Source organism: Maniola jurtina, chromosome 24 (assembly GCF_905333055.1).
Source record: "Maniola jurtina chromosome 24, ilManJurt1.1, whole genome shotgun sequence".
NCBI classification, from domain to species: Eukaryota; Metazoa; Arthropoda; class Insecta; order Lepidoptera; family Nymphalidae; genus Maniola; species Maniola jurtina.
The window spans coordinates 7,831,547-7,846,311 of NC_060052.1; the positions used below are offsets into that span (position 1 = coordinate 7,831,547).

The window sequence follows — 14,765 nt, forward strand, 5'->3', positions numbered from 1 at the left end:
TGGCAGTAGGCATACCGAGTAATGAAAACAATTTTTCATTCTGTCTAGGTCGAAGTAGGGTTGCCACCTGGCTCTTTTTGATTTACAGGCTACCACCATCAAAAATACGGGGTTTAGATTTGAAAAAATTTGAAAATTTGAAGTATTTGAAGAAATAGGCGGTGATTCTCTCTGAAATGCATGGAAAGCCTATTTAGATATTTCAGTTTATTTGTAAGTTTTGTATTTTTTCTCTGTATGTTGCCGTGTCTTGATTGGTGAACTGTGTTTGCAATGTGGTTTTAAATAAAAGATTTATTTATTTAAATAGCTTTTAAAAACTCTTAGTGTTGTAAAGCAAAATGTTATACATTTCATGCATACAATCTTCTCATTTCAACTTAAAATTACATTTAATTTGTAATTCCACCTTCACAGTATCAATACTATGGCCGTAGCCAGGAATCGATTGCGGGAGAGGTTTTATTAGGGCCGGAACTGAATCCTGTCATGAGGAAAAAAACATTCGCTCAACTTTATGGGCTAATTACCTGGTTAGTGGAATTTCGCCTTTCAATTTGACAGTGAGATAAAATACAACAATAAAAAAGCGCGAGCGCAGTGAGCGTAAGTGTTTTTGGTTCAAGACAGAAAAAATTAAAGTGAAAGGGAAACGAGTTTAGCCATAGCAAGATTTTATTTTTAAATCTTCCTATCCATACTAATATTACGAATACGACAGTATATCTATTTGCCTATCTATTTGTTACCCTTTCACGGCCCATCTTCTTTACCAAAATTATGGTACTTACTATTCAGAGGTAACTTGCATCCCAGACATTTTTTTTAGGCGGCTTTTTAGCCCGGAAAATCCCCCACGGAATTTTTAAAAATCTAAATTCATGCAAACGAAATTGCGGGGTTTACACCAAGTAATAGAAATTCAAAGCGCGCGTGAAGTGAGCGCGAAATGTTTGATATATTTCCAAAAAAAAATTGGTAAGCAAATGCAAGAAATAGTGTAAGTATTATTTTAGGCTTAGGTTTTTGACGGCTTCCCAGGCGCAGTCGCCATTTCAAAATTTCTGGTCTGGTGGGAGGCTTCGGTCATGGCTAGTTATATGGTTAGTATGGCCCTAACGGCCAAGAAATTAGACTGCATCATCACTTACCACTAGAAAAGATTAAAGTCACGGGCTAACTTGTATAAAAAAAGGCTTACATCCTCAAACCAAGCCCCGCCGCCTTGGCTACGACCATGATCAATATCGAGTGGGTTTCGGCTACGCATTGCCGCAAAAGGAAAATATTCTTTCTACTGGACATAACGTCAGTGTTTGATTTCGCCAGCCAGCTCCTGCTGAATTTGTAAAAAACCGGCCAAGTGCGAGTCAGACCCACGCACGGAGGGTTCCGTATTCGGGTATTTTTTCCGACATTTTACTCGAGAAATCAAAAACTGTTATGCATTAAAAAATATGCATAAAAATAAATAAAAATCTGTTTTAGAATGAACAGGTAAAGCCCTTTCATATGATAACCCACTTGATATATGTAGTTATCTTACTTTGAAAATTGAAAATACTAATATTTGTTCATGAACACATGACAGACGGATAGAAGGACAAATGGACAGACGGACAGACGGAAAGACTGACAGACTGACAGACAACGAAGTGATCCTATAAGAGTTCTTTTTTGCTTTTGAGTTACGGAACCCTAAAAATATTTAGTTTTATTTGCCCCGTATTTTATTTTCATAATTACAGGTTTCTGTATCCTGAAATACGGGGTAACCAGTAAAATACGGGGCCTCTGGCAACCCTATTCGGAAAACACTGTCACATTCAAGTTAATGTCAAATATTTTGTTTTCAATTACAGAAAGCTGCATCAATCATTATTACAATATTTTCTTTGTTGTGATTGGCTGAATTTTTGAGTTTCAGCCAATAAACAGACTGTTTGCCAATTAAACGTCATAACAATATAAATGCCAGAAAGTTTAACCAAATAAAACAAACTTAATGAGAACCTAGTGAGAATGCAAACGGCACACAATTTATAATACATATTATGTTAGTCGTATATAATAGATATTATAGTAGTCGTTCACTTTGGTAATAGTCAGATTGTCATCAGTAAAATTGATATTGGTCGATGTATCGTAAAATATTGTTTCGGTGACAAATATTTTTATTATCTATTTATCTTTGAACAGAATGGAATAGAATGAAATGGAATGGAATACAATGATAAATTTTTATTCCTGTAAACTTTTAGGTAAGCTTCAAAGTGTTTTTGGATGGTCAGAAAAATTTACCACTGGTTCGGAATGCCGTTCCTACGTTTTCTAGGGTTTCGTACCTCAAAATGAAAAACGGAACTCTTATAGGATCACTTTGTTGTCTATCTCTCTGTCTGTCGTGTGTGTCAAGAAAACCTCTAGGGTACTTCCCGTTGACTCAAAACCATGAAATTTGGCAGGTAACCTAACTGCGTAATTTTGGGTAGTTTTTTTAATCGATAAAGAAAGTTTGCGACATTGTTCAATAAAAAATTTGGATTCCAACTCCTCAACCCTGATGTTGCAGGGGACCTGACTACTAAAGCTAATGGGATTTAAAAAGTGTCGATTATTAATTGATGTTGAAGGTATCTATACCAAGTAAACACTTTGTCGTTGACCTCAACCCTGATGCTGTAAGAAATTGCATTCCTAAATCCTGGTGATCCCTCGGGATTTGAAAAGGATAATCCGTTTAAATATTCTTACGTGATACAGAAACAAGTTGCATCCCGGGGACGGGCTATTACGGAGAGGCAACTTTTGTTCTGGGAAATGAAAGGATCGGGATTTTTAAAAACCTAAATCCACGCGAGCGAAGCTGCGGGCATTAGCTAGTTGTAAATATATTTAGAAGCTACTATAAGATAATAGATAAGGTACTTATTTCCTTATATTTTTATTGTATGGCAGCGCGCGGTTTTAAATTATAAATTGCACGTCCTGTCCTTTTCTGTAATACATTTTTTTCTCAATATCTACCGCTTTATCTCATAGCAAGAGTCCGTAAGACATAATACAGTGAAAATAGGCAAAATATACAATTTTTGCAGTTTCCACGTCAGTACCTGTCGAATTTTTCTAACAGTGTAAGCAGCAGAGCTGAGTTTACCATCAAGTGTTGATATGTGGGTGTTCCATAGAAGCTTTGCATCTAACATTATACCGAGAAACACGGGGTTCTCCTTTATTTTCAACATATGATTATTTATCAATGAATTTATGTCATTTAAGGTCCTGGTATTGGGCAGTGTGAATTCAACACACTTAGATTTCTTTGCATTTGGAAGTAAATTGTTAGCAATAAATCAGAGAGTGACCTGTGATATGGCATTACATATAGTATACATTGTCAAAAATTATAATATTATAGCTGTGCGTATTGCGTGAGGAATAGGTTGCAAGAGAGTTGCAACTTGCAGGGTTTGATGCATGCGCTATTGCCAGCAAACATGAGACATATTTTTATCTACAGGCAACGTCTGAGTAGGTAACGCATACGTCTAACGCAAGTTGAAATGTACCCGTGTATTTAGTTAGACCTATCGACAAGTTTGGAGTTGGGTGCAGTCTAAATGTGGCCCGTGTGTTTAGACTGTCAGTTTCTGTCAGTTTCACGTGTCGTCCCCCGCACTTCACCACCCCGCTTGCACAAATCGAGACAGCACGAAATTTTCAAGATTTCTGGGTGTAATTTCTGGTTTTCGCAGTTCCCACATAATTATAACAATATAAAATATATAACGATAATTTTTTTACTACATAATATTCATTAAATTTTCTAGGTCTGTGGTTTTTCCAAATTTCATTAAATTGCTTCGTTGTCTAGAAAAACGAGCACAAAGTTGGGCCTTTTTTTAAAGAAAAATACAAATCTTTGAGCCCCTGTAATTTTAAAACTACATATTTTTAGAAAAATCTAAAACACCACAGACACAGATATTAGTTTCTAGACTATGTCTACAAAATTTCATGGACTTTGGTTGCTTAATATTCAAATGAAATGGGAACTACGATTGTATGGAGTAAGTGACGGATAGAGCCCTGTTAATGTTTTCTTTTCGATAAGTATGGGTGCTATTTTGAACCTTCAAGAGGGGTCTCTCCGTCACTCGCTCCATACAAACGTAGTCCATCTCTCATTGGAATACTAAACCAATCATACTCAATGGAATTTTGCAGAAACGTTTCGAGAACTAATATCTATGCCTGTGGTTTTCCGATTTCCGTTAAAATATTCGGTTTCAAAGTTACGCGGTCTTAAACAGAACCGGTTAAACTGTTGGGCCGCGAAAAGGTAGCAGAACGACAGACAGAGAGACAGACAGACAGACACACTTTCACATTTAAAATGTTAGTATGGATGGATTATTATAAAAATTGAAACCAACTTATGATAATTAAATTATTTTAACCGATACTCAGGTAAGTATGGAAAGGTTCAAAATGCATTGTCTGTTGTGACAATGTAGTGCCATGTCCTTGGTATTTACTGCCTATGAATTATGATAGATCAGCAATAAACTAGGTATCCTGTAATTGGTTCCTCATTATTTTACCTACTTATATAGATGACAGATTGTCGCAAGTAGGTACTTAATTGGGTATAACAATGCAGATTTATTTGCAGATTTTATGACCTATATTTATTATCTAGTAATTGCTTTTAATGGTTAGTATAGGCATTCACGATTTGTAAATCTATTTTCAAATTCTTAACACAAGTTTCTGTAGCGCGCTGCTCAGCTTACCACACAAACGTAGTTTAGGTCACATTTCTATTATATAACACGTTCTAGAAACAAATACAAAATACCAGAACGTTAGCAGAAACTGAGGGTTATTATTATACTACCTAAACACAATCAAATGCCAATAACCATTTGCCTTATCTTGTAGTTTTAGTGATTTGATGTTTTTCAAACCCCCGCAATGTATAGCGTGCAAAAGTCGGGTCAACGCCCCACCTGCGACGGTGGTATTGGACTCCGAGTGACCTATTTACGTAACGGTCGTTGACCTTTAGCATCGGTCAGATGCGTTCTTAATTTTTTTTTGCGCGTTCTTTTTGTGTACCTTATCAGTAATCATCAGTACTATCACCTGTCTTTGTTTTCGCTAGCTTTCGGATTACTTACACCTTATTTAATTGTGTTCGTATAGTTTGCCAGATTTTCGTAAAATGTATCTTTGGGCACATTTCTTGCTGATGATCATTAAATTTGAATTAGCTTATGCCCGCGACTTCGTCCACGTGAACTACATACACTACACAAATTTCAACCCCTTTTACCCACTTAGGGGTTGAATTTTCAAAAATCCTTTCTAAACGGATGAAGTCTACGCCATAATACTTATGGCGTAGACTAGGTATCACAGGCTATCTGCCTGCCCGTCTGATCCGTCAAGTAGTTTGAGCTGTACGTTGATAGATCAGTTAGACAGTCAGTCAGTCACCCTTTCCTTTTATATATTTAGAAAAGATTAGAGGTAAGTACTAATAGAGATAAAAACACCTTTATATACTTTAACAGGCTTTTATTTAACTGTTCACTTTTACAATCGACCACTATCGACTATCCGCTATTCCACGCGTTACCAGAGAGTGTAGAGCCGACCAAAACCATAGACTCTTAGAGAACGTCAGAGGGCGCTAGGCCGCGCACAGACTATCAACAAATCCCACCTAACAGTAGGTACCTAGTGATACACTACTTTTTGACTAGTAAGTAGAAAAAGAGAGTAATAATAACAGAACAATACAATAATAATCAGAATCACAAATACAACAATCACATCTTAATCACCGAATCACCACAATGATGAATAGCGATTGTACCCCAAAAGTAAGGGTTAAACGGACCGGTCCCACGGGCCACATGATAAATGGGGTGTTCATATGAATCGGCCTACGGGACCCGTCGCTCGCGTGGAGGGTTGACGAGTAATGGGAATTTTTATGGCTCTCTTATTATATGGTTATGGTGTATTGGGATATTTGCTTCTGTACCTAAGAATGATAAGATGTACCCTTTAATTATAACCACTAGGTATATCATCTTACAAATCTATCGATTCTGACCAAATTCTGACCATCAAAAGGAATACTTTATTCTTTGAATAAATGATTTGTTTGATTTTGAGTTTGACGGACCGGAAAAAACTTCTATACACAAGTGTAAATTAAAAATTTATAACACCCCCGACAAGTGAAGGTTACAGTAACTAGAAAAGAGCTGATAACTTTCAAACGGCTGAACCGATTTACTTGGTTTATAGCTAAGAACACTCTCGATCAAGCCGCCTTTCAAACAAAATGAAACTAAATTAAAATCGGTTCATTAATTTAGGAGCTACGATGCCACAGACAGATACACCGATACACACGTCAAACTTATAACACCCCTCTTTTGGGTCGGGGGTCAAAACCCACAAGCCAAAAAAAAGAACTGCCGAAAAAGATGCATAGATCTACCTATATGGTACAACATGCAGCATGCGATATGCACCAGCCCACTATTAGAGAATCAGGGAAAGCAAGCAACACTAACAACACATAACACCAGTCACCACTCACAATAGTCCTATTTCATCATCATCATCATCATCATCAGCCTGTGGACATCCATTGCTGGACATAGGCCTTCCCTATAGAGCGCCGGCACACCCGGTCCTCAGCCTTCCTCATCCAGCCACTTCCCGCCAGCCGCTTTATCGTCGGTCCATCGCGCTGGAGAGCGTCCCACACTACGCTTGCTTGAACGCGGTCTCCACTCAAGGACTTTCCGGCTCCAACGGCCATCGCCTCTACAAGAGGCAAGGCCTGCCCACTGCCACTTCAGCTTGCTAATAGTTTGGGCTATGTCAGTGACCTTGGTTCTCCTGCGGATCTCCTCATTTCGGATCTTATCCCTCAGGGAAACTCTAACATAGCCCTCTCCATGGCTCGCTGAGCAACTTTGAAGTTGTTGTCATATTTGCTGAAACTAAATACAAAACAACTGTAGTACAAAGGATCTAAGTAACCATTTAAATAAATATTAAAGCCAACTTTGTAACAAGTAAAGTCATCAAAGAAGCATGTCTTTAAAACAAGCTAAAGGTAATAGAACAATACTACCCAATAATTATATGAAATGTGCTAAAATACTTTTAAAGTGCGAGTCAGACTGCGCACCGAGGGTTCCGTACCTACTACAGAAGAAATAAAACGGTAAGAATCACCTTTTGTTAACGAATCGCAAAACTAACTTTCTTTGTAGAGGTTAATTTTTAAATATAAAAAAATACGCTAGTTAGTGTTTTATTTTTCCTGTAAAATATTCTTAAACTTCTATTGACCATAATAATTTAAGATTTTTCGATTGGTAAGGGGGAGGGGAGACGGTAGTTTTTTCGACATTTTGTACGATAAATCAAAAACTTATTATGAATAAAATAAATAAAAATCTATTTTAACATGTACATTTAAAGCCCTTTCATAGTATAATACCCTACTCGGTATAAGTTATCTTATTTTAAAATTCAAAACCCCCGATTGTCCCTCCCCTTCTTTAATGAAATTAAAAATTATTTTAGATTTTTTATTCCAAAGATGTTTGGCCACTACTATATACCTACACCAAATTTCATGTCGATAGCTACTGAAATAATCGACTGTGACAGTCGGCACCATTAGGGTTTAATTTAACCCTTACGGAACCCTAAAAATGATAATTTTAACATACAATGACACTTTAACTTAATGTTAACTTCAGATATTTACGTAATTTAACCTCTATGTTAAGTGCTGTTTAGGTTATAATTTTTAACATGTTAAAACGTGTTGAAAATAGGTACGAGGTTTATGGCTGTTAAACACAGGCAACTAACTGGGAATTATGAGCCCATCTTTAGTGAGAACTGATTGTAAGGTTTGGGTGTTAAATTTTTTATGTCCGTTTGATTTTGTAGCCAAGTTGGTATAAATGATGGTCCCACGATGGTCCATTTCACAAGTAGCATATGAAAAATCACGTGTAAAGTATTAAAGGCAACAATTCATTATCATCAGCTTGTGGACGTCCACTGTTGGACATAGGCCTTCACTAAAGAGCGCCACCACACCCGGTCCTTAGCCTTCCTCATCCAGCCACTTCCCGCCAGCCGCTTTATATCGTCGGTCCATCGTGCTGGAGGGCGTCCCTCACTACGTTTGCTTAAACGCGGTCTCCACTCAAGGACTTTCCGGCTCCAACGGCCATCGCCTCTACGACAGGCATGGCCTGCCTACCACTCCAGCTTGCTAACTGTTTGGGCTAAGTAAGTGACCTTGGTTCTAGATCTCCTCATTTCTGATCTTATCCCTCAGGGAAACTCCTAACATAACCCTCTCCATAGCTCGCTGAGCGACTTTGAATTTGTAGACAAGGCCGTTTGTCAGTATCCACGTTAAAGCACCATAGAAGAGAACGGGAAGGACACACTGTATGTAATACTTGCTACCAGGTGTTTATCCTGTGTTACCGGGACGTAAACTGTGTATATATTTAATATTTGATAATAAAGACATTTTTCAAACAAACAAACAAACAAACTTGCTACCTTAAAATACCTAGGTAGGTACTAGAATTTAAAAAATCACAAAGCTAACAAAATTAAGTACTTAAGTTTTACATTTTTAATTTCCTACTAGCTGATGCCCGCGACTTCGTTCGCGTAGATGTAGATTTTTTAAATTCCCCTGGGAGCTCTTTGATTTTCCGGGATAAAAAGTAGCCTATGTGCTAATCCAGGGTATAATCTATCTCCATTCTTAATTTCAGCCCAATCCGTCCAGTAGTTTTTGCGTGAAGGAGTAATATTAGTGTGATGATCTACTCATTCTGAGAGGAGATTCGTGCTTAGTAGTGGGCCGGCGGCCGGTTTTTTTCTTTACTTATTTTATCATATCATGATGATACTATCCTGTGGGCAACTGAAAGCTCAACCGGTTTCTGCCACACAACTTTAGGATACTATTCGTTGCATAAAAAGTACCACCTAATAAAAAATGTTACTAATATACCAACATCCTTTATTTAGATTCACAGTCCAATCCCCATACATCCCTCTCTCTCTACTCTCGCCGTCCCGCTCTGTCACGCGCCATTAAATCTCATACAAAGGATGCTTGATTGATATTTGATGTCGATATGTAGTGCTAATGTACCGTGGCGGTGTCCATTGTAATCTAATTTGGAGGGGATTGGATGATCTTTTATGATCCTTTTATCTGGATCATCCAATCGCTTGGCTTTACATTTTTCATCCAAAAACAAGCTTCCGGTATAGCATTAAAAAAAATATCTGTGGCCCTACACTGAACGCAAAACAAGTACTTACCTAACTAAGTACTTAAGTATTTAGGTTTCATTTGATTTTTTTAATAAACAATGAGCTAACCAGTAGGCTTATTTTATTGCGTAACCCAGTAAACATGTACCTATAATTTAAGTCTAAATTAAAATATTTAAATTAAAATTTTACACTATAATATAGGTACTATACAAAGTGACTTCATGCAATTTTTTCCAAATCTATGTAAAAGTGTCCAACACAATTTTCGATACGCTTGTCGTAACAGCTCCTGAAAATAAAGAAAAAACCGGCCAAGTGCGAGTCAGACTCGCGCACTGAGGGTTCCGTACTCGGGTATTTTTTCCAACATTTTGCATGATAAATCAAAAACTATTTTACATAAAAATAAATAAAAATCTGTTTTAGGATGTACAGGTAAAGCCCTTTCATATTATGATATGATTGGTATAGTTATCTTATTTTTTTTTCTCTCTCGTCTGGCTTTACAAAGATTAGCCAATGTCAAGTTTGTAGTTATTTGTAACAAGTTAGGGAAACTATACAAGTATGGACCCCGTCTGTGCCGGCGCTCGCCGACATTCGCACGGCACCCCCTTAGAGCGCTTTCCAGTCAGTTCTAACAAAAAAAAAACACTCCAAAAAAGCAGAGCACGCCCGCCAGCTACCACCAACACAGACGAAGTCCAGTTATCTTATTTTGAAAATTTAAACACGTTTTAATTTTTTTTTAAATGATGTAACCACAAATTCATTTTCAGATTTATTCCTATAGGTACTTGTGCTATAAGATCTACATACCTACCTTTCATGATTCTAGGTCAACGAGAAGTACCCTATAGGTTTCTTGACAGACACGACGGACGGACGGACAGACAGACAAACAGACAACAAAGTGATCCTATATGGGTTCCGTTTTTCCTTTTGAGGTAGGTACGGGACCCTAAAAAAATTGAAATCATGCTGAACTAATCATAAAACGGAAAATTAATATCGTACACGTTGCAAACAATTTCAGTTGACTATAAAGTTAACATTTAAATAGTATTCCAATATTTTACGCCATTACAGAGTTGATTGTTTGCCAATTGGCAACTTACAATTCCAACAACAATAAATGATTTCGCGACGTTTCCTTGATAGCGAGAAATTGAATGTGATTGTTTGGTAGCTACTTGAGAATTAAGCCGAGTTTCTTGCTGATTCTTCTCTGTAGGAAAGGCATTCCGAACCAGTGGTAGATGCTTTTGACGATTCAAAAGAACTTGTAAAAGTCTAATTGAATAAAAATATTTTGAATTTTGAATTTTTAACGGGGCTCTCTCCGTCACTTACTCCATTCAATCGTAGCCCCAATTTCATTTGAATATTAAGCAACCAAAGTCCATGAAATTTTGCAGACATATTCTAGAAACTAATATCTGTGTCTGTGGTATTTTAGATTTTTCTAAAAATATGTAGTTTTAAAATTACAGGGGCTCAAAGATTTGTATGTGAACTTTTAAGACCGCGTAACTTTGAAACCGAATATTTTAACGGAAATCTGGAAAACCACAGGCATAGATATTAGTTTCTAGAATATGTCTGCAAAATTTCATGGACTTTGGTTGCTACTTGCTTAATACTCAAATGAAATTGGAACTACGTTTGTATAGAGCGAGTGACGGAGAGACCGCTCTTAATCGTTCTTTTTTGAGTTAAAGATCGTTTATTTTATGTAATTGTGTAAAATCTAAGACGTATAATACTTGGTACCTAAAGTATTATTTCCTCATCAACATTTGAACTCCTATGGTTTATTGGCTGGGTCATTCCAAACGAAAATTCCTGTTCTGTGAAGCTATCAAAATTAGTGCGACACAGGCCATCGCCAAGCGAGTTGCAGTCCGCAAAAAAATGTTATCGGCAATGTTTGTAATCCCGTCATTCTATAGGATACCTAGCCATTTCATAAAATACCTGGTTTGTTTAGGCGAAGTATAAAATACTAGATGCCCGCGACTTCGTCCTTGTGAATTTGGTTTGTTAAAAATCCCGTGGGAACTATTTGATTTTTCGGGATAAAAAGTTGCCTGTGTCAATTTCCGGGATGCAAGCTACCTCTCTACCAAATTTTATGTAAATCAGTTAAATGGATGGATCTTTTACGAATCCCGTGGGAACTCTTTGATTTTCCGAGATACAAGATACAGTTGAAAACTAAAACCCGACTGCGATCGTTTTAATAAACGCTGAAATATTATGGTATAAAAAGTAGAAAATAATTTTTGTTTAGCTACACATGTAATGTACCTAGGTATGAAGTCGAGCGAGCATATTAAAACAAAATTAGAAATCCAAGAGTGAAGCTCGCCCGACTTCATACCTAGGTACATTACATGTGTAGCTAAATAAAAGTTATTTTTTAGCCCGACGAATTGAGAACCTCCTCCTTTTTTGGAAGTCGGTTAAAAATTGGTTTTCTTTCGCTTTGTATATTTTAATGTTATTGTACATTTATATTCATGAACTCAGAATTTTCTCCTCTTTCATTTGACTCGATACAAATATTTTTTTTTTTGGATACGCCCACTTTTTTGGTGTAGCGTCCGTTAGGTTCATTTTTTCGTATAAAATATAGCCTATGTCACCCGCACCTTTACGACGGATCAATTGACACCTCATTAATTAAAATCGGCCCCCAGTAGTTTAGGCGCTTCGGTGGAACACACAGAATCTGGATACAAACATACATACATAGATACATACATAGACTGCTAAAATCATAACCCTTCCTTTTGGCTTTGCCGCAGTCGGATAAAAATAGCGAATGCAATCCGAGTACAAGACATAACTCAACATTTACGAGTATATCCAAAACTGAAATACTCTTGCATTACCATATTTTCATAGAGCAACACTAAACTAAAACTTCAGTGAATAGATTTCAACGGCCATTAACCACGTGACGGATTGCTTCGCAAAATGGCGGCGGGGTTTACGCGGGAAATCTCTTTGTTGGCTGTAGAAAAATTTCGACAGTTTTCTTTCAATACGCGCTGAATTATGGCCGGGGGTGTATGAATAGTTTTATTATCTTTAACCCTTTATGTTGGGGTTAATCGAGCGTGGAACTGCATTATTACCCCTGTTATATCAATTGAAATATTTAGGTACCTACTTACTTCGTTATTTAAATTTATTTTATAGTTCACTAGCTGATGCCCGCGACTTCGTTCGCGTGGATGTAGGTTTTTTAAATTCCCGTGGGAACTTTTTGATTTTCCGGGATAAAAAGTAGCCTATATGCTAATCCAGGGTATAATCTATCTCCATTCTAAATTTCAGCCCAATCCGTCCAGTAGTTTTTGCGTGAAGGAGTAACAAACACACACACACACACACACACATACAAACTTTCTCCTTTATAATATTAGTGTGATTGATTTCTTTACTGAACTAGACTGCTAAAATCATAACCCTTATTTATGGCTTCGCCGTAGTCGTGTAAAAAGCGAGTCAAAGTCAGTCAGTAAGGTCCATAGATTTAATTATTTGGATTTCTACTACTTGGGCAACTACCTAAGCTGCCCCTTGAAAATCTGTCAGTTATTATCAACTAGAGGATGCCCGCGATTTCGTCCGCGTGGATTTAGATTTTTATAGATCCCGTGGGAACTGTTTGAAGTTCCGGGATAGAAAGTTGCCTATTTCGATTACAGGGACGCAAGCTACCTCGGTACCTAATTTCATACAAATCAGTTAAACGGATGGGTTTTTGGGAATCCCGTGGGAACTCTTTGATTTTCCGGGATAAAAAGTAGCCTATGTCCGTCCCCGGGATATAAGCTAACCTTGTAGGTACCTAATTTCGTCAGAATCGGTTAAACTGTTGGGCTGTGAGAAGGTAGCAGACAGACAGACACACTTTCGCTATTTATAATATTAATAAGTATGGATAGTATAGTATGGATATGTATTTTTAAGTCCCCCTTTCTTTCACAGGTGAAAGTCTGGTTCCAAAACAGAAGAACGAAACACAAAAGAATGCAGCAAGAAGAAGAAGCTAAAACTGGTACTAAATCCGGTTCGTCGAGTTCCAAACCAGAAGATAACCAGTTTAACAACTCCTACGAAGAAGAAGATGAAGAACTAATAGACATGGACATGGACGAGTTAAGTGAAAGTGAAAATGAAACGTAAAATGAACGAAAAGTGAACGTAAGTGACAGGACACTATAGTAATAAAGATTTGATTGTGAATTTAAATTAAAGAAACGCTTCACTACAATTGACGTAAAACTGTCAATTTATTCAGATGCATGCATAAATTGACATATGCATTACTGTGACATTTGACAGATTTGCGTCAATTTTAGTGATACGTTTATTTAATTTGAATTCGTGTCCCAGGACGCTATGAAGTGTAAATAGTATTGTAATTTAGTTAAAAATAGTAGATTATTTTTATTATTTATTTCTCGATTCGATTTAAAAGAGTTTGTATATTATGAGTATGAAATGATTTTGATGTTGGCAATACTGGAAAATTGGATATAACATGAAGGTTCTAAGTTGTAAATTAATATTATAACTTAGGTTAATAAGTACATAACTACTTGAGATGATTACCTAAGAATATGAGCTGCCAAATTTTTTTTCTTGTAATTTTCGTAATTTGTGACATAATATTTATAACTTAACTAGGCTTAACTTTGCTCATACTAAAGCTAAGAACTAGACAGAGTTATACCAATGACATAAATCTGTCTCTTTTTAACTTTAAGTAGGTAAAGTCTGAGCAAAGCCCAAAGTTCTATTAATTTCAGCCTAAGACTAAAAGCACACTACCCCTCTGGTAAATACGCGTCGTTTTACTTCAATGCCAAATGCCAATGTGTCTAGAGCCTTAGAGTAATTTCATAATTAATTAATCATATTCCTTGAAGAAAGACTGTCATGTCAAGACGAAGGTAAAAAAACTTAATTAGGTATCTTACAGTCCACCTTTTATTCGGCTAATTTATCTTAATTCACAAATCGTCATTAATTAAACTTAAATTAAACAAGCATTATTAAATTACCGGGACGCGTTCCAAAATGGCGTCGGTACATTCTTGTTAGCGCATCACGAGTTATTAGTTAACCGAAATTGGCCGCATTATAATAGTTTTGGGATTAAATTAATTAAAAAATGCCTCCTTTGAAGCGTTGCTAGTGATGTGGGTATAATTAGACAGTTTGATTTTGAACGCTGATAGGCGGTGCTATGGTTTCTGAACCGGCTGTCAACGTTAAAATGAGAGGGCAGATATACTTTTAAGATGAGTTAGAAAAAGAAAGGTTATATTTATAGAGATGGTAGGCGATTATAATACCGTCGCTTGTGGGCCTATTATTAAGAG

General features: G+C 36.8%; 1 protein-coding gene across 1 annotated transcript in view; it reads left to right on the forward strand.

Moving 5' to 3' along the window:
* LOC123877697 (homeotic protein empty spiracles-like) overlaps positions 1-14,132 on the forward strand; it is a 58,220-nt gene extending 44,088 nt beyond the window's left edge. The window contains exon 3 of the mRNA XM_045924543.1: positions 13,366-14,132. Coding sequence (XP_045780499.1) covers positions 13,366-13,563 — 198 coding nt within the window. The 3' untranslated portion in view covers positions 13,564-14,132. The remainder of the gene's footprint in view (positions 1-13,365) is intronic.
* The last annotated feature ends 633 nt before the right edge of the window (positions 14,133-14,765 follow it).